The following is a 20,546-nucleotide window of genomic DNA, read 5'->3' on the forward strand; positions in this document are numbered from 1 at the left end:
TTAATGTGATGTAAAGATTTGATAATTGTGATGTAGTTGTATTGGATTTAAATTTGTGTATCTATTATTTTTAGTATATTATCATATAAAACATTTTAAAGATTAATTGTTAAATAAATGTCATATTACACATACATATGTATAGATATATAAGTAAATATATAAAAATATAACAAACAAAGAAAAGTACAAAAAGTATATAGATTAAAAAAATTAAATGATTCTATCATTTAAAATAAAGTGGTAAATATATATATAGATATATATAAAGGTATATAGATGGTGGAAAATATACATATTCATTATTTGTGTTTTTATATGTATTTATTTTGTGGAGAATATATAAATTGATAAAAAGTACAATTTTTTTGAAAAATATATATATCAATAAAAATTTGTTGTGTATCTAATAAATATAAATGAATTTTGCCACTTTCTATTAGGTTGTATTGATATGACTAATTGTTTTTAAAAAAACAGGATAATTTCTGTGTATTACAGAAATGTTATTTCAGTAATATTTGAAAATGTAAAAATTGAAGAATATGTGATCGAAGACCAAAATTTTAAAAAAAGTTTAGTTTAAAACTATAGTAAATGCCTATATATAGAAACAAAATTATACATGATGTAACTGGAAAAAAATATATTATATTGAGACAAATATCGTAGGACAAATAGCAATAGGAGAAATATAAGGATAAACAAGATTATAATTGTTATGTGTAAGAGGGTATAGGCAAGATGTTTAATTATGATTCTTGGATAAAGTCTCTGCTGAAGAGTTGGATATCGTAGTTGTTTTCATTTAGCAAGGTGAAGAGGATGACACTTCCTTCATGCAAGAAGTGTTTTTGCGCGAATGTTGGCCAGCCTTCTGTTATTTGTTTTTCTTCAAGTTGGAAGATCCATCGAGTTTTAGCATGATAACAGTTGATTATTCCCATGTCATTTGTTTGTATATTTGATGGGATATCATCAGTAAGTACCTGAGATATAAAGCAGGGGAAAAATGGAAGAGTAATACGAAATGAGATGAGTAATGTGGTGTATGTATTATATTCATTGGAATGTAATTTGTAGGAAACTGACCAAAGATTCGAGATCGTTTGCTGTTAGCATTATATAAAATGAGAAATGAGTCATTAGTCTCTCTTGTTCTGTGAATAGTGCTGCAGTTATAAGAAATGGAAGTGTTAGTGTATTTTGGAATAGAGAGGCGGGATTGTTTTATTGAAAATGTATTGCTTACTGCATCCAATGGATGATTCTGAATGATTGAGAAGGATGTTCCATTCATGAGAAGCTAAGCAGTTATTTTGATTATAGATGGCAACTCTGAAGACCATACATCCTATGTGTAAAAATCGAAGAATGGAGTGATGTTCTAGATTGTGGTCTTGTATGAATTTGTTCCATCCAGATAGTTGAAAGCTTGTATCCAGCTTGATGAACCATGTGCGATTTCCATTTCGTATAATCATTGTGTCTGTCCAACAGGTTCTTAAATGGGGATAAAATGATGGATTAATCCTCTGCAATAAAAAGAATTGGTTATAATATAAGATGTGTGAAAATTGAGATGTAAAAGTATCAGTTATATTAGTTTACCAATGCTTCTGGAAATGCTTGGTTATACTCAACGAGAAATGAGATTGGTGGGGAACCTGAGATTGTTGTAGATGGATATTTTGTATTTGGTTAGTGGAAAATAAATAGGTTATATATTAGAGAATAGGATGTTAAATGTAGTATTTTTGAATATGAGGGGAAAAAACTTACTTGATATTAGCTCTGTCGGTGGATATTCAGATATGAATGATGTGAGCCAATTTACTGCATCGAAGTGTGATGACCAGTGTTGAAGATTGGGATCAGTGAATGTGGAACCTATAGCTCTCCTGAAGTTGGTACTGATTTCATATGTAAATGTGTTATTGGATGTTGGGGTTGCTTGGATTACTTGAAGTGCTTGTCCATTAATAGTATGAAGGTAAAATAAGCAGATGATGAGTTGGTTATTTTCTTCTATTGTTTCTAGTGTCCAGTCTATAAAAGTAGGTATTGCCATGAGGTTTTGGGATTCTGGGTTTTAGTTATAGGTAGTTCTTATATTGATAATGATTGTTATTGATGTATGGTATCTTATATGAGTGGGGAATTTTTTTTTGTGTTATTTGGATATCTTTTTATTTGTTGGTTTGTTAGACATGTGAAGATATAGTAATATATTGGAAGAGAAGAGTAATTTATTTATTTTATTTTGTTGGTATTGTAATGAAACTGTTGTCATGTGAATAGATTGCTATGGTGAGTTGTTGGAAACGGATTGGAGTAAAGAAAAGTGATAAGTTAATGTAAGCATAGTGTTATATTTATGATGCAGCTTTACATGTGATTGATGAGGTATCAAACAAAAATATATGCTGCTTTTTTAGGTTTGGTTTGTACATAAAGCAGATGACACCAAAATGTGATTGATAGCTGCAGGGAATCAAAAGTATCGACATGGGTGGATATTTGGTTAGAGTTCATGTGATCTTCTGATGCTTGGATTCCTGGTCAAACTGGTCATCTAAGCTACGTTTGGCAGATATGGGCAGCGTTGGAGTGTTAGATTCAGGAAGAGCAGTCGCCTGGGATGTGGAAGATCCAGCTGAAGTAATGTTTGTGTAAATTGAGGTGGAAGTGACAGCAGGTGTAAATTGATCAGGAGGAGTGGTTGGGGTTATCAGCTCCTCTGATGCAGACATTGTGTGAATCAATTGCTTTGGTTCTGGTTCTGGGGTTTTTTCCTCAGTTGTGTGTTCGAGAAGAGGATGAGGTGATGATTTATCAGGAAGGAAAGCAGCCAGAAAGTAAAGAGGGGTAAATTGTCTGTGAGATGGTAGATATGATCTCATCTCGCAAATCAATCTTTGCTGCTGAATTTTTTCATTGATAACATCAATAGGAATTGGGATGTTCTGCATTATTGAAAAGAAATATATATTGAGTAATGAAAAAAAATCAAGTGCATTGAATGATTTCTTGATAGGTAATAATGACTTGATAGATACCTTGATATATCTATCATAGATTTCAGTCGCAGTCATGTCAAGCAGAGCTTCTGCATATTTTTCTTCAACGGTAGCAGGCAAGTAGCCAGTGTCATCATGTATGTTAAGTTGGAGCTTTGCTCTATAAAGAGGAGAGGAGTAAGATTAGGATGATGTATATTAGAAAGAGTGTAAAGCAACAGTTATGTAATTGATTCAAGGGAAATAGATACTTTGGTTTTGGCTTGTTGTCTTTTGTTTCACAGAAGCTGCAGTCAAATTCAATATCCATCATTGCTCCTGTTGATTTACCACATGTAGCACAGCTAGGAACAAAAAATTTCTGCTCAAAGTTGGCTATCAATGGAGTTCCTTTGATCCAGAAATTTTTGATCTATTTAAAAGGGGGAAATTTGTAAATCATGATTGTTTTAAGTAAATTGTGTATTTAGCTTTTTTGCAAGAGAGCAGGTAAAAGAAAAGATGTATTTTACCAGTTCTGAAGAGGCAAGAATCTGTGAGATCGGTCTGATTTGAGTCTGGGGTGGAGCAATCAGTTTTTGATTGCTGTTTTCATAGAGCCTCTGAGTGATGACTTTTTCAATGTATGGTTTATTTTCATCACACCTGTCATATTTGTTGAGTTTGTTAGGAACTGTTATATTTATTTGTTAATGATAAAATGTTGGCTGATAAGAGCAGGAGAGAAAGAGATACATACCAAATTTGGAGGGAAGCTGCCTGTTGTATTGGTGGAACAATGATGATTGTGCTATTGGGACGAGTAGCAATATCAATTCCTTGAGTTGTTATTTGTAAAGAGAAAACAAGAAGAGAAAACAAAGTATTTGGTTAGATATATGATTCTGTAGGAGGTATGATATACAATCTATATTACTGTAAATCAAATAGTGTAGATTCATATTGGTAAATAATGATAAGCAATATAGATATTCTAAATTTATATTAGTAAATAATGACTTTAGTGATAAGCAATATACTAACCATGGTATGTTGTGATCTTTGGTCGGACAAGCAAGACTATTGGACATTTGTGAATAATGTTCATGAGCTGAATTCCTTCAATATAAATATATGGTTCCCACATGGTAAAGATCATTGGTCTACATCTGGAATATATATAGATGTCAATATGTAAGAGAGATAATTTATTATATGAATGATTGATAATGTGGAGAGGAGAGGATTTATTATATAGAAAACTGATTGAATGAATAGATGAGTTTTGTGGAAGAGTGTTTTCATATATGAAAAATAAAAAATTTACTCAGGATTAACAGCAACGAATCTGCGAATTGCGCGTGGCCCTTTTGCTGTAGTTATAATAGTTTCTGGAAATGCTTGAATTAGGCAGCAGAGGAGATCTGCATACGTAAGAACATTCAATTGATAAGGAGTGTTAGTATAAAAGAATGTAAGACATATATGTGTATGCTGAATAAATGATAATAGTAAAGGGAGGTTTACTGAATCTGATGGAATCATTGTTTTTGTATTTGTCAAGATCCCAGAAGGAAGTTAAGGGGAACCGATTGTGCAAGCTCAGCTCATTTTCTTTTTGTGCTTTCTTGATGAAAGTTGTTTTGCTTATGGTTAGCTGCCATGGTACAAAACCAGCTTGGTTTCTTTGATCAGTGATTGCTGAGATAGCAGCATTGCCAATGTAATAGGTATGGTAAAGATCAAGCCTGCTATTTGCATAGTTTACGTCTCTGGTGAAAGCAATTGCTTGGATTGATTCATTCTGGAAAGAAAGCAGTGATCAATTGATTGAAACTTGGTGATAAATGAAGGTAGTAATGGATAATAGATAAGGGAGGGAAGATTAATGATTAGTTTTATGACTGATATTTTTTTAATAAAAGGAATTTAGAAATGGAATTTACCTGTTCATCTTGAAACATGAACCGTTGGAAGGTGTTTTGGTCTTTTCCTCTGAAGATGTTTGTTTTTTCAATGAGGATGACTTTTATCATCCAATCGTTTGATTTGCCTGTGAGCTTACTGACAGTAGTGCACTTGTGTTCCATATCTGCAACATAAAAAGTGAAGAATATGTTATTGATGATAAAGATATGTAAATATAGACAGGAATAAATATAGGTATGTGTAATTACAGACATGCAAGTTTAATACTCAATGATGAGCTGCAGCTGCCAGAATTTCCTGATAAACTACATTTCGTGTACAATCATTGGACAGACAATCAGAAGAAATAGGTCTAAGCAGAATTTTGACATTATCAGCAATTTTAGCTCTTGAGAGGGCAACATATAGTTGTCCATGTGAAAATACTGGTTCTTTCAAATACAATCCTACAAAATCAAGTGTTTGTCCTTGTGATTTGTTAATTGTCATTGCAAAACACAATGAAACTGGAAATTGAGTACGTTTGAAAGGTATTGGGTATGATTCATCATTAGAGTTATGCAATGGAATACGAGGAATGAAAACTTGTTTACCAGAATGAATTCCAACTGAAATTTCAGCATGAATAACATTTTTATTGAAATTCAAACAAATCAAACGTGTTCCATTGCATAATCTTCAGCAGGATTCAGATTTCTTAAGAGTATCACTGGGCAATTGCGCTTCAAAATCAGTTCATGTGGGGGCAATCCTGGAGGGTGAATAGTGTTTAAGAAGTCACCGTGATCGGCTTGTTTGCTTTGGTCTATTGTTTGATCAAAACTGATATACCTGACTTCTTCTCCAGGGAATTTTTGGATCAAAATTTGATTGACTTCATGGACAATATCGTTTGTTGTGCTGAGAATGACTCTGTTAATGAGTGCAAGATTACCGGGTAAAAAGCTAGACAAGGATGGATAAACAGCAGTGATGAGGGTGTCTAAGGATGCCTGATCATTAATGAAAGGGATGATCATATGAGAAGGCAGCTTGATTTTGTCATCTGCAATGGTCGGTTCTGTGCCATTTCCAATGTTTAGAAGGAGATCTGAAAATGTTGGATCCAAAGATGCTCTCATATTCTGAGTTAGCTGTATTTTTTCAAGCTGGGACCAGACATATGAATTTACAACTGATGCAGAAATGTAATCTTCCTTTTGACCTTTTCTGACAACTGGCAGCGTTTGCCGGAAATCTCCACCGAAAACAATGATTTTTCCACCAAAAATCTAATCAGAATTTAACAGGTCTCTAAGCAATCTGTCAAAGGATTCGATTGCATATTTTTTGGCCATTGCTGCTTCATCCCATATTATGAGCTTTGCAACTTTGATCAGTTGGGATACTGAAGTTTGCTTAGAAAGATTGCATGTGCTGTTAGCTTCATGATGGAGAGGAATTTTGAAGCGTGAATGAGCAGTACGGCCTCCTGGAAGTATTGATGCAGCTGCTCCTGATGTTGCAGTTGCTAATGCAATGTCGCCTCTTGATCTAATTGTTGCGAGTGCTTTATAAAGGAAAGATTTTCCTGTGCCACCAGGGCCATCAATGAAGAATGCAGCTGATGTATTTGTATTCACTTTTTGCATTATTCTATCGAATGCAAATTGTTGTCCAGGATTGAGCATAGAAACTGCTGTCAAATCTTCTCTGGACACAGGTATTGCAAGTTCAGCTTGTATTTCTTTTGTAGGATCGATGAATTGAACATCTGGAATAAAATCTGAGAAGCCATACTCCTTTATGCTTTTTCCCATTATCTGCAAATAGTGATCAATTGAAGCAAGGGCTTTTGTGATGATTTGATCTTTTGATAAAGATGAGTCTGCTGCAATGTCTTCTAATAAGAATGGTTGGAATTGTGACCACAACTTTTGTGGATCAGGTGGGGAGCAGTGGACTAAGATGACTGCAAATAGCTGTCTCAAAGATTGTGGCATTCTATAAACAATAGCTTCTGATAAGCAGTCTTGAGCTCCATTGTCTATATGAAGCAATCCTCGTAATTCTGCAGCTTCTTTAAATGAGGAAGCTAGATAACCATTGACTGTTTTTAGATCATCAAAGGATGTGGGTCGCCGAACATGCATGAGGAGCATTCTCAGATAATATCTTTCTCCTTCAATTGGATGTGCTGTTATTACACGACCAATGACTTGACCTCGTTTTCTGGTATACCATATTCTGTCATCTTGATCCCATACGAAATGCTGAGGGAATTCCTTGTATAGCAAGTTAAGATTTTCTGCATTTTCATTTGTTCGATTCATTGAAAAAAATTCTGTCAACATTGTTCGGGAAAGTCTGTCATCCTGGATTACATCTGTTAAAGGCTGACTCTCATCGAAACACATTGATTGGCAGTTTTGAAGGTGGAGATGAAGCAAAATCACTGATGGACTGATAACATTGAGATCAAAAGCATAGATCCTCCACATAGCTTCAGGAGCACATACCCATCTTGCAGACTGGAAATTTTTTATTTCATCAATGATCTTATCTGCTTGTTCTGCTGTCAACTGATACATCACTTTGTCATGACCTTTGTATATATATTTATAGATGTACTTCACAGCTTCAATAGCAGAACATATTTCAACATTGATGTGACAGTCATATTTTGCAAGGAGATATAGGTTGTAAGGGACAATCCATCGGTTATCTAGCTCGTGTTCTCTGATATATACTTTTCTGCCATCATCTTGTCTCTTGTATATAGGATAAGAGTTTTTTCCATGCTTTGTATACTCTGAGAAATCCTTTGGATAGTTATTTCTGCACTTGTGATTTTGCCGCATGCAGGGATTAGTTGGATTCATTGATCCACAAGGTCCATGAAGCATGTGTTTTATAACCAGAGAATATAGGTATGGTGATTTGTGCCTATCAGGAAGCTCTGCAGAAACGATCTTGTCATACTCTTCAGGTGAAAACATCTTTGATTGTTGCTTTAGAATGATGAGGAAGTGAGCATGGGGCAAACCTCTTTTTTGAAATTCAATAACATATGTGTAAGCAGCAACATGACCAATAAGATGTTTCTTGAAAAGATCTTCTTTCAATTGTTCTATCTTTGCACGAAATACTCGTGTAATCAAATCAGGTTGGTTCTGAGCCTCATCTGTTTCAAGCAAATGGTTCTTTATTTCAGGCCAAGATGGATTGCAGGTCATTGTGAGGAAGATATCTGGCTTTCCATAACGTTGCACCAGAGTCATGGCATCCATATATCGCCGTCGCATATCTCTTGGTCCTCCTATAAAACTTGCAGGCAAAATAATGCGTTTTCCCACATCTGATCCATTTGTGTGACCTTTTGCTATGACATCTAGTAATCCCTGATAAGCCTCTGTCCTCAATTTGTTTTGTTTATTTCTGTGAAATTCAAGGCGTGATGTCTCTAACTTCACATAAGTATCAACAGAATATTGCTAGAATAGACGGCCGATATGTAGTAAGTTTGATTGGTCTGCATCTCGCATTTGAAACTTGTAGGCATAATATTCTCTGCATGAAACAGTTGGTCTCTGCTTTTTTTTCTTTCTAGCAGCTGTTAACATAAAGAAAATGTAAAGATGAGCTATTTTATATTATAGTAAATAAGAAGTAAAAAATGTAAAGATTTGTAGATATAGTTATACCAATTTGCTCTGCAGTGAGTACTTCTTCTATATCAGTGCATTGATTAATAGAAATCAAATGTTCTCTTTCACAAGTCTGATGAGGGTCCTGAAGAATCTGAGTTCTTGTTTTTCTAAGGATTCCAGGATGCCATCCAGTCTCTCCAGAAGGAAATATCAATGGGTATTGTAATGTGTCATAACAACCATAATGTTGTTTGACTATTTTTCTGTTTCTTGTTCTTGTACATATTTCAATTTCTCTTGAACTGTCTCCATTAAGAGTGTCGTTATCCAACCAAATTGCTGCGACTTGAGATGCTGAAGGAATGTTGAATACACGTTGATCCAGTCCAGGATTAGACTTGAGAAAAATTCTGTATCTATCCAAGTCTTTAATATCTGCTAATCTTCTGATAAATACAGAATAAGGATTGTCATCAAGAACAGATTTTAGCTGCTGAACAATTGATTCCCTGAACTTGGCTGAAAGAACCATTCTATTCTGTACTTCATGTTCTGTATCATAAAAATATAGCTGGAGATTTGTTGCCTTTTCACCATCAGAAGGTTTGAGTGGATTGACAAAATGATAGATTTGTCCTTGAACTCAAAAGGTGTAAATGCCTTTATTTCTTTTGCTGAGTTCTCTGTCATAGTGAACTCCTAATGATGTAAAGGCAAACATATTGTTGTAGCTCCTGATACATTGTCTAAATTCAATAGCTTCAGGAGTGCTTCCTCTATAGAGTTGCAGTAGCTTATTTGGCATTTTTGTTTCTGCTAGGCGAATTTCTCCCAATGCACAACAAAATCTTGGTGGTTCCATGTAAAAGCGTTTAGCATGACAATGTGGACAATCTGGAACAGATGGTAAGATGCTTGGTTCTAATGGTATCTGCTGGAGCAATGGTATAGTTTTTCTGCGACGTGTTGGAGCTAGAAGGATTAAAGATGAGTGTGTATGAGCTATGATATGAAAATGAAGAAGTTTTCTATTCTATATAGAGAGATAAAAGTAATAAAAATATTGGGAAAACTTATTGGTGTACCACTCTGATTTTGGATGGAGAGGGATGAATTCAATGGTTCTGCCAGGATTGGTGACTGTGCTGAAAATTGATGATTATAGTTTTAGCTATAATATTGATAGAAATCCAGAATGTAGCATGGATACGTATTGTAATGATACAATATTCAGTAGCTATTGAGGGAGTTGAAATACATAGGAAACGTACAGGTATAAATGGGACAATTGAACTAGTTGCTGGTAGCATCAGATAGTGATGGAGTGGAAAGGTTTTGTAAGATAGGATCACTGGCTGCAGGAAGATAGTCTAGATACATATATATATATATACATATAGAAATGAAGAAATTAGTATTTTAGCTATTATTGAAATGAGTAATAAGTGGGAATAAGAAATATATGGAAGAATTAAGGAGTGAGTGGATACATGGATCAATGTGAGATATAGTTGATGCAGATAAGCTATCCACTATATGGGGAAGTGAGGTAGCAGAGAAAGGAAAGCATGAGGAGGCATTCGGAACAAAAGATGGAGATGGCAAGAGAGGATCAGGAAATCCATGAGACAAAGAAGTGCTAGCTGCTGATGCAGTAGTATATATAGGGACATCAATTAAGCATCCTTCATATTGTAAAGAATCAGGAGGAGGAGTATCCGGAATATCAGCAGTGGCCGTTGGGTGAAATGGAATACACTCTATTGTTTTGGTATCTATCTGGGTAGCACGATGGTGTCGTCTGATTATCTCTGCAGCATATCTGTCTCGTCGTCGTTGGTTATTTTGGATGCGATATTCATCTTCAGAGCAAAGTTTACGCTTTCGAGGCATACTAAATAAAAGTAATGAGGATACAAAGATATCTGGTATGATTAATTGCATGGATGATTATGTAGGATAACTAATGAATAAGATGGGGAGTGACAAGCAATGTGACAGGGAAGACATAAGAATGAGCACAGAAGTAGAAAGAAATATAAAGGAGATGAGGATAATAAAAAATAGCAATTTTATATGATGCAGCAAGATATAAACATTAAATAAGGTAGGAAGCGCAATATAAGATGATATGGATCACCTTTTATCTGGCACCAAAAAGCTGCGAAGAAATGGAATAAGCAGAAGAAGGTAAGAAAGCCTGCAATAAAAACGGAAAATAGTCACAATCAGGGAAAAGTATTCACAATAAAATCATATACAGTGAAAGATAAAGTGAGCATGCATGGGATGAAAGCAAGAAAGAAAGAATGAAAATTCAAAGCAGGTATATTGATAGGTTACAATTTTATCATTTATTTTATTATTAATTTTCCCTATTACTTGACCTGATGTGAATTAATTAGTAGATTCTATTCACTTTTCGTAATTTATATTTATTTCAGGGAGTAGAACAAAAATATTACAATAAAGGCCAATTTGACAGTTATCGGGAAAGAGTTCACATAGCAGGCAATCGAGGGCATTTTTGGAATAAGGAGATACAAGGCCTTTTTGGTAATTCGCAGAGGGCAGCATTAAAAGGAGGAACGCAGGGCTGAAGTGAGGAGTCTTCTTCTTCCCCCTGGGGGAGCCGCCGCACAGTAGGGAGCTGGCTTCCCTCTTAGTTTTTTCCATTTTTATAGTTTAGCTTTTCCTTTGACCGTTTGGTCTCCTTCGTCTTGTAGTGGAGAGCTTTTGACTTTTCCTTGGAATCTTTTGTGGCTACCTCCTACGTGAGTCAGGAGCATTGAAGACAAAATCATCTTTTGTAACCTTACTTTGCTTTATTCCTTCGATTGAATTGAAGTTTCCTAAATTTCTATACTATGGCCGCGACTGATACTTTGATTTTACATGGGTTTTCCTCATCAGCAATGAGCTAAACCCCTTTGTCTAGTCAATGGACAACTGAGGCTCTGGTTTGCCTAAAAATTGTGAGATCAATTTAATTTTACCTTTTTCTTTTATTTATTGATATTCGCATATTCCCTGATTGTAGTGCTTATGATTGTTTAATTAATTGATTGTCTTGGATCCGGATAATTAGTTAATTTAATAATCTATTGTCAATTAGGGTGTTAAATCCGTAATTGTTTAATTGCTCTAAAATAGTGACAACTGGCATGATTAGGTTTGTGTCAGGAGAATACGCGGGCTAATCTAAAATAACCCTGATAATGCGTTATTTGGTAAGAATAGGGCTCCTCTAATACGTAAGGCAATTGGGAAATTAAATTCTACGGGCGTACCTAAGATTATTTCTCAATTAGAGCAGTGATTAACGGGCGTACCTTGATCACCGACACAGTAAGGAGGGGTTGATTGTCATCGCTTGTTTGGTAGTTATAACCTATTTATTGATAAATAATTGGAATTGTCTTTGTTCCGATGATCAATTAGGTGCACCATTGCTGAAGTTATTTCTTGGCTAGATTCTTAATTATCACTCATTTGATTTTAGTAATTTGTTATTTAATTTTTAGTAGTTTCTTAGATTTTATTTGAACTTCTTTTATTGTCACCTTCTGCACAAAAACACCCCCCTTGTTACTGTGAACTTGAGAAGAAACAATTACTCCCAGTCCCTGTGGATTCGACCCTGCTTACCACTATCTACAGAAATTACTTTTAGTTTGAGCAGGTTTTATTATTGCACAGGCGACAACCTGTCAATTTTTGGCGCCGTTGCCGAGGACTGGCGCTAGTTATTTGTTTCTTTTTGAGTTCAACTTGTTTTCATTTTTTTTTATTCTATATAGTTTATGGCTGCTATTGATAGGGTATAATTTGTTAGTAATTTTATTATTAATTTCCCCTTCTATCCCTGACAAATATTGTGTTAATTGCTGATATTTACTCATATTTGGAATCAATTTCAGGAGTGAAGCAGAAATATTACCAAATGGAGGGACTCTCTAGAGCATATTACTAAGGGTCAATTCAGCAGGGCCTAGCATTGGTAATTCATCTTCTCAAATTCGGTGGGGGCCCATGGAATAAAGATCACTAGTCATTTGGCCAAAAGCAGACAACATACAAAGCCTAAAGAAATTCGGCAGACTTGTGCCAATTGAAGGGGACCACTGGAGAGAAGACATGGAGTCGGCCTGGCCCACGGAAATTGAAGCCTTAGTCATTCTTTTGGCTTGAGAAGGAAAAAAAAACACGTAAAGTGGCTGCTGCTTGGAATCTCTTTTGGGTTTTTCCTAATTGTGGTGGGACCGCAGAGGAGATGGCTTTGGTCAACTCCCTTTTTGTTTCTTTAAAAGGAACAAACGTACAGAAGCAAGGGACCACTTCTTAGTTTAGTTTCTTAGCCTAGTCTTTAGTTTTTCTTTTCCTTTCCTTGGACTAGCCTCTGATACACGCCAGGTGTTCGACAATATTCCCCAACGGGAAAAACACCTTTTATTCCTTGCTTCTTAATAGAAAACGCAATGTTTTCGTATTTTATTAATTCGTGTAGTGATTTAATTATGCGGCGTGGCTAAGTCTTCCATCTAGTCAAGGGTCAACTTGACGGCGCAGTCCCGAAAATCTGTGAGATCTAATTAGCTTTCACGTGTTCCTTTATCTATTAATATTTGCATGTTGTCTGATTTAATTTTCATGGGATTATTTTATTAATTGGATGTCAAGGGCTCGATGTTCAATGTGATTTATTAATCTCGTGCCAATTTAGTCAATTGAATCCGTAATTGTTTGATTGATTAATATTAGTGGCAACTGGTGTGTTTACACATTAGGGGAACGTGCAATCTAATTTAAATAACCCTCGTAGCGTGTTATTGATTAGGGCTAGGTTTTTCTGGTTATTAATGCAATTGAAAAATTAATTCCGACGGTCGTACCTAGGAGTACTTTTCTGGTTAGGGGTGATTAATGGTCGTACCTTGGTCATCTATGAATTAAGGAAAAATTGGTCATTAGAGTTCATCGATGACTATAACTAGCCTATTAATAAATTAAGTGAACCTCTCTTGCATCAATGATCGGATAAATGGACTGTGCCTGAGTAGTTGTATCCTTTGCTAGAATTTATTTATTCTTGATTTAATTCCTGCTATATTTGTGCTAGTGATTTATTCATTTTTAAGTAAATTGTTTAATTGTTTTTAGCTACATTCCGGTGAAACCCCCCTTTATCAATTGGACTTTAAAAGAGACAGATATCTCCAGTCTCTGAGGAGACGACCCTACTTGCCACTGTCTACTTTTAGTAATTTCTGTCAACTAATTAATTTTGGTATATCGGGTAAAGCAAAATCTTCGGGAACACGGTGAATCAAGTAACCCATTGCACACCTAGAGTCCCTGCTCCAGTACCTAGGATTAATTATTGACTGCTTTTAGTGGTAGTTAGGTTCTATATTTATTATTATTATTGCACAGGTTTCGACGACCTGTCAATTTTTGGCGCCATTGTCGGGGACTGGCGTTATTATTTGTTTCTTTTTAAATTCATTTTTGTTCTAATTCTCTGGTATTTTCCTAGTGTATGCCTCGGTTTTCTCGTACAGGTGAATTTTTTTTGACCCTGAAGTAGAGAAGATCGCGCGTAGAACGAGAAAAGAAACCAGACAGCTCCGAGAGGAGCACTCCAGTGCTACATCTCAGAGACCTGAGCTGGAAGTTGAACCAACAAATTCATTTGGTAACACTTCGAGTGATTCAGAGCAAGAAGAAATCCCCATGGCTAATGCACGAACATTAAGGGAGTTGGCTGCTCCTGATTTAAATCAGCAGCTTTTATGCATTACTTTCCCGAGTTTGAGTGATAACACTTCCTTTGAATTGAAATCAGGTCTAATTCATCTTTTACCTTCTTTTCATGGCTTACCAGGTGAGGAGCCGTATAAGGAACTGCAGGAGTTTGATGTCATGTGCAATAGTATGAAACCCCCGGGAATCACTGAAGAGCAGATAAAAATGAGGGCGTTTCCCTTCTCCTTGAAAGATTCTGCGAAGGACTGGCTGTACTACCTGTCACCAGGTAGCATCACCACGTGGGACCAATTGAAGAAAAAATTTTTGGATAAATATTTTCCTGCGTCCAGGGCTGCAAGTCTGAGGAAAGAAATTTGTGGGATCAAGCAGCATCCGGGGGAGTCACTCTATGAGTATTGGGAACGGTTCAAGAACTTGTTGCACAGGTGCCCCCAACACCAAATAAGTGAGCAATTGATCATACAGTATTTTTATGAGGGGCTCCTTTTCAGAGACAGGAGCATAATTGATGCTGCAAGTGAAAGGGCGCTGGTGAACAAAACCCCTCAGGAAGCACGGGAGCTAATAGAGGGGATGGCAGAAAATTCACAACAATTCGGTACGAAAGAGGATGTCCCAATACGCAAGGTGAACGAGATAGAGACACCATCTGTCCAGCAGCAGCTAACTAAGTTGACCTCGTTTGTGAGGCAACTGGCTGTAGAGAGAGCAACTCAGGCCAGGGTGTGCGGGATTTGCACTGGTATGGGACACTCTACTGACATGTGCCCAATGCTTCAGGAAGAAACTGCAGAACAGGTGAACATGACTGGTCACGCGCCCGCGCCAAGAAGAGCCTATGACCCGTACTCGAATACGTACAATCCCGGCTGGAAGGACCACCCAAATCTCAGTTATGGAGGAAATAGGCAGCCCAACTATACACCGAACAGGCAGTCTAATTTCGTGCCAAATAAGCCACCAGGGTACCAGCAGCAGTACCAACCCCGACCACCTCCGCCCCCAAGCTCTGGTCCATCTTTGGAGGAGATGATGAAACAAGTGATGGCAACCCTCACGCAAAATCAGCAAAGGACGGACTCCGAAATGCAGGACATGAGGAATCAGATAAGTCAAATGGCCACAACAATCAACCGCTTGGACCACCAAAACCAAGGTAAATTGCCGTCTCAGCCCGAATTAAACCCGAAGAATGTTAGCGCCATGACCTTGAGAAGTGGCAAGGAGGTCCAAGGACCTGACCCGGTGATTCCTAAGGACAAGGACGAAAATCGAATTGAAAAAGAGTTGGAAGAGGAGGGCGGTGACAATAAAAATTCAAAAGTAATCCCGGACCCACTCATGCCAGTTAGATCCAACCCACCTCCCTTCCCAAGTAGATTGGAGAAACCAAGGAAGCAGGACAAGGAGAAAGAGGTCCTAGAGATCTTTCGCAAAGTGGAGATCAATATTCCTCTTCTAGATGCGATTAGGCAGGTACCCAGATACGCAAAATTTTTAAGGGACCTGTGTGTCAACCGAAGGCGATTGAAGGGAGATGAGAGAGTGGTAGTGGGAGAAAATGTGTCAGCGATCCTGCAACGAAAGCTTCCACCGAAATGCGGTGACCCAGGTATGTTCACTATTCCTTGTAGAATAGGCAATATCTTGATTGGAAAGGCTATGTTAGATCTAGGAGCCTCAATTAATGTGATGCCCAAGTCTATATATGCCTCGTTAAAGTTAGGACCTCTGAAAGACACTGGAATAATAATCCAACTGGCTGACCGGACCAATGCATACCCTGACGGGTTGATTGAGGATGTTTTAGTGAAAATTAATGAATTGGTTTTCCCTGCGGATTTTTACGTGCTTGATATGGATGATGAATACTCTCACGACCCATCACCTTTACTGTTAGGTAGACCCTTCTTGAGCACAGCTCGAACTAAAATAGATGTTAATAAGGGCACCCTATCTATGGAATTTGATGGTGAGATTGTTCATTTTAACATTTTCGAATCTATGAAGTATCCGTCAGAATCACATGCTAGCTCTGTCTTCTCTATAAATGCTATTGACTCTACTGTACGTGAAGTTTTCGAAATTGAAGGCAGGGATGAGCTGGAAGTTGCCTTGACCAGGCACTTCGAGTCAGAGATGACCGCTGAGATAGAGTTGAGTGAAGAGCTCAAATGTGTGATTGGAGCGTTGCAGACGTTGCCAGCCACAAAGATAAGGTATGACCTCGCACCCGTGTTTACACCTGAAACTCACCAAAGGCTACTTCCATCTGTGGTGCAGGCGCCTGTCTTAGAGTTGAAACCGCTGTCAAAACACCTAAAGTATGCGTACTTAGGTGAGGGGGAGACACTCCCAGTGATTATCTCCGCCAGTTTATCAACAGTCCAAGAAGACAAATTGATTCGAGTTTTGAGGGACCATAAGCAGGTGATAGGGTGGACTATAGCCGATATCAAGGGAATTAGCCCCGCGGTATGTACGCATCGGATTCGACTCGAGGAGGGCGCTAGACCTATTCGGCAGGCTCAAAGGAGATTGAATCCTCTCATGATGGAGGTAGTGAAGAAAGAGATCCTAAAACTACTGGATGTGGGGATAATTTTTGCTATATCAGATAGCCCTTGGGTAAGTCCAGTACAGGTGGTCCCAAAGAACGCAGGGGTGACGGTAGAATCAAATCAGGAGGGTGAGCTCGTGCCAGTCCGTAAGCCCACTGGGTGGCGGCAGTGCATAGATTATAGGAAATTGAACGCCGTCACGAAAAAAGATCATTTTTCCCTTCCTTTTATTGATCAAATGGTAGAGCGATTAGCAGGTCGAGCTTATTATTGTTTTTTGGATGGCTTTTCAGGTTATTTCCAGATTGCTATCACACCTGAGGACCAAGAGAAAACTACCTTCACGTGCCCGTTTGAAACATTCGCATACCGGAGGATGCCATTTGGGCTATGCAATGCACCTGCTACCTTCCAGCGCTGTATGGTCAGTATTTTTTCAGAATATGTTGAGAAAATTATTGAGATTTTTATGGATGATTTCAGTGTGTATGGGGAAAGTTTTGATAACTGTTTAGATAACCTGAAATTAATTTTGATAAGGTGCATAGAAGCTAATCTCGTGCTCAATTGGGAAAAATGCCATTTTATGGTCGAACACGGGATAGTTTTGGGTCATGTGGTGTCGTCTAGAGGTATTGAGGTTGATAAGGCAAAAATAGATGTGATATCGACTTTACCTTACCCCGCGAGTGTGCGGGAGGTGCGTTCGTTTTTGGATCACGCAGGTTTCTACAGTAGATTCATAAAGGATTTCTCCAAAATTGGAGCGCCCCTATTCCAACTTTTGTAGAAAGAGGTACCCTTCGAGTTCGATGAGTCATGTAAAAGGGCGTTTGATTGGAACATACCGTTCGAGATCATGTGTGATGCCAGCGACTATGCCATAGATGCGGTGCTGGGACAGAGAGTGGGGAAGGCAGCCCACGCTATATACTACGCCTCTCGAGCGTTGAACGGAGTTCAGTTGAACTATTCGACAATCGAAAAGGAGCTTTTAGCTGTAATTTTTGTTTTAGAGAAATTTCGGTCCTATTTACTTGGTGCTAAAGTTATTATTTTCTCTGATCATGCAGCCCTGCGGTATCTGTTGACTAAGAAAGAGGCGAAACCGCGACTGATAAGGTGGATACTACTGCTCCAAGAGTTCGACTTGGAGATCAGGGATAAGAAAGGGGCTGAAAATCTGGTATCAGATCACTTAAGTCGAGTGCAAGTCGTAGAAGATAATATCCCATTGAGAGAAACTTTTTCCGATGAGCATTTATTTTCTATTAATTTGTCTTTGCCTTAGTATGCGGATATGGTTAACTTTCTAGTTACTGACAAGTTTCCTGCAGGATGGCCTAAGGCAAAAAGGGACAAATTGAGGAGTGACGCAAAGTCGTACATTTGGGATGACCCTTACCTCTGGAAACGTGGTGCCGACCAAATCATTCGTAGATGTGTAAGTGAAAATGAATTCCAATCTATTTTAGCTTATTGTCACTCTTTCGCATGTGGAGGCCACTTTGGACCAAAGAGGACTGCTCGTAAGGTTCTAGAGAGTGGATTTTATTGGCCGACCCTCTTTAAGGATGCCTACTTATTTTGTAAGTCATGTGATAAGTGTCAACGAGTAGATAATATTTCTCGAAGGGATCAAATGACCCAAACCCCAATGATTTTTGTTGAGATTTTTGATGTTTGGGGTATCGACTTTATGGGTCCTTTTCCTTCATCTTTTGATTTTTTGTATATATTGCTTGCCGTGGATTATGTCTCAAAATGGGTGGAAGCGAAGGCCACCCGTACTAATGATTCCAAAGTAGTTGCAGAATTCATCAAGTCTAATATCTTCTTTGTCGCTTTGGGATGCCGCGAGCAATTGTAAGTGATCGGGGTACCCATTTCTGCAACAAGAGACGATTGCTGCACTTTTTAGGAGGTACGGTGTCTTGCACAAAGTCTCCACGTCTTACCATCCGCAGACAAACGGTTAGGCGGAAGCATCAAACCGGGAGATCAAGTCGATTTTGGAAAAAATGGTTCGACCTGATAGGAAGGACTGGAGTGTGAGACTTGAAGATGCCTTGTGGGCATATAGAACGGCGTACAAGACACCAATCGGCATGTCCCCTTACCGTTTGGTATTTGGGAAGCCATGCCACCTCCCTGTCGAGTTCGAGCATAGAGCATTTTGGGCGGTCAAACAATGCAACATGGATATCGAAGAGGGCGGAATTCAAAGGAAGCTACAGTTACAAGAATTGGAGGAGATTCGCAATGAAGCCTATGAGAATGCAGTAATCTATAAGGAGAGGAGTAAGATTTTTCATGACCAACAGATCTCAAGGAAGACATTCGAGTGTGGGCAAAAAGTTCTACTGTACCACTCCAAATTGAAGTTTTTTCCAGGTAAATTACGTTCTCGTTGGATTGGCCCTTTTGTTGTGACTAATGTCTTTCATTATGGTGCAGTCGAGATCCAAAATTTGAAAACTGAGAAGAAATTTGTAGTGAATGGGCACCGTCTCAAGCCATATTATGAAGGTTTTCCAATTGAGCGGGTGGAGATGATGCACTTAGAGGACTCGATTTGCTTAGTTTAAGCAAAGTTTTGGACAACATCTAGCCAAAGACGTTAAAGAAAGGCGCTTTTGGGAGGCAACCCAATTATTAATTTTGTTGTTTCAGTGCTTAATTATTAAATCATGTCGGTTCTCACGTGGGTGCTTGTCATTCTTGGTGTTTTCTAACTCTGATCAGGATAGGTAATCTTGGCGTGCCCACGCGAGAAGGGCACGCGTTAAGCGTCTAAGTTCAAGTTCCATGGTCAGTGGATGCTCTCTAATCTTGGCGTGCCCGCGCCGTGTTGGTAAAGTCTCAACATCTCGCGACACTGGGAGAAAATGGATTCTTGGCGTGCCCACGCAAGGAGGGCATGCGTTAAAGTGCGTAAGGTAACTCTCGAAATCAGTGGATGCTCTCTAATCTTGGCATGCCCACGCCATGTTTGACAATTCTAAAAAAAAAAAAATTATTTATTTATTATATTTTTTTTTCTAATTATTTAAAATTAAAAAAAACAAAATAAAATAATACAAAAATGAATGAAAAATGAAGATGAAGATACGGAGGATTAAAAAAAAAAAAAAAAAAACTTTCTTTCCTCTTCTCTTTTCTTTTTCTTCTTTCCTTCTTTTCTTCTTTCTTTCTTTCTTTCTTCCCTTCTTCCCCGCTGCCCTGTTTTTCCTTCTTTTCCTTCCGCTGCCGCTGCCGCTCGTGAGCCCAGCCCCACCTCGACCAGCGGCCCTGCTCGCCCGCCTCCACGACAGCTCGCACGCCGTCCAGCTTGCAGCCTCCACCAGCGGTGCTGTCCGCTACGCCTCCGCAGAGCCAGCCGCACGCCGCTGAACGCCATAGCTCTTCTCCAATTTTGACCAGTCGCCGCCAATTTCGCATTGCCCAGCCGAGACCGCCGACGCCAGCCCTCCCTCCACTTCAGCTCCTCGCACATCTCCTCCAGCCGCGCGTCACCACCTGCCCAAATTTGGCAGGTGGAGGTATTCCAATTTCTACCTTAATTAGAAGTTCTCTGGTCCTTAAATTGCTGGAATTTGCGTTCTTTGTTTTGTGGGTCTTTTGTTGGAATTTGGGAGGCACTAATTTTAGACATTTGC

The 20,546-nt window shown here is 38.2% G+C and overlaps 2 protein-coding genes and 1 non-coding gene across 3 annotated transcripts; 1 reads left to right on the plus strand and 2 right to left on the minus strand.

The window, feature by feature from the left end:
- Positions 1-5,581: 5,581 nt before the first annotated feature.
- LOC113776901 lies at positions 5,582-9,089 on the minus strand. The gene is made up of 3 exons (XM_027321949.1): positions 8,612-9,089; positions 6,317-8,370; positions 5,582-6,199 (listed from the first exon to the last, which is right to left on the minus strand). Exons 1-3 carry the CDS (start codon positions 9,087-9,089, stop codon positions 5,582-5,584), a joined length of 3,150 nt encoding a protein of 1,049 aa, XP_027177750.1.
- Positions 9,090-14,662: 5,573 nt separating this feature from the next.
- LOC113778956 lies at positions 14,663-14,769 on the minus strand. Its single transcript, XR_003469418.1, has one exon. It is a non-coding gene; the product is annotated as a small nucleolar RNA R71 (small nucleolar RNA).
- A 4,139-nt stretch (positions 14,770-18,908) lies between these two features.
- LOC113776902 lies at positions 18,909-19,475 on the plus strand. The gene is made up of 2 exons (XM_027321951.1): positions 18,909-19,281; positions 19,345-19,475. Exons 1-2 carry the CDS (start codon positions 18,909-18,911, stop codon positions 19,473-19,475), a joined length of 504 nt encoding a protein of 167 aa, XP_027177752.1.
- Positions 19,476-20,546: the final 1,071 nt, after the last annotated feature.

The sequence above is a fragment of the Coffea eugenioides genome, chromosome 7, assembly GCF_003713205.1.
Source record: "Coffea eugenioides isolate CCC68of chromosome 7, Ceug_1.0, whole genome shotgun sequence".
NCBI lineage: Eukaryota > Viridiplantae > Streptophyta > Magnoliopsida > Gentianales > Rubiaceae > Coffea > Coffea eugenioides.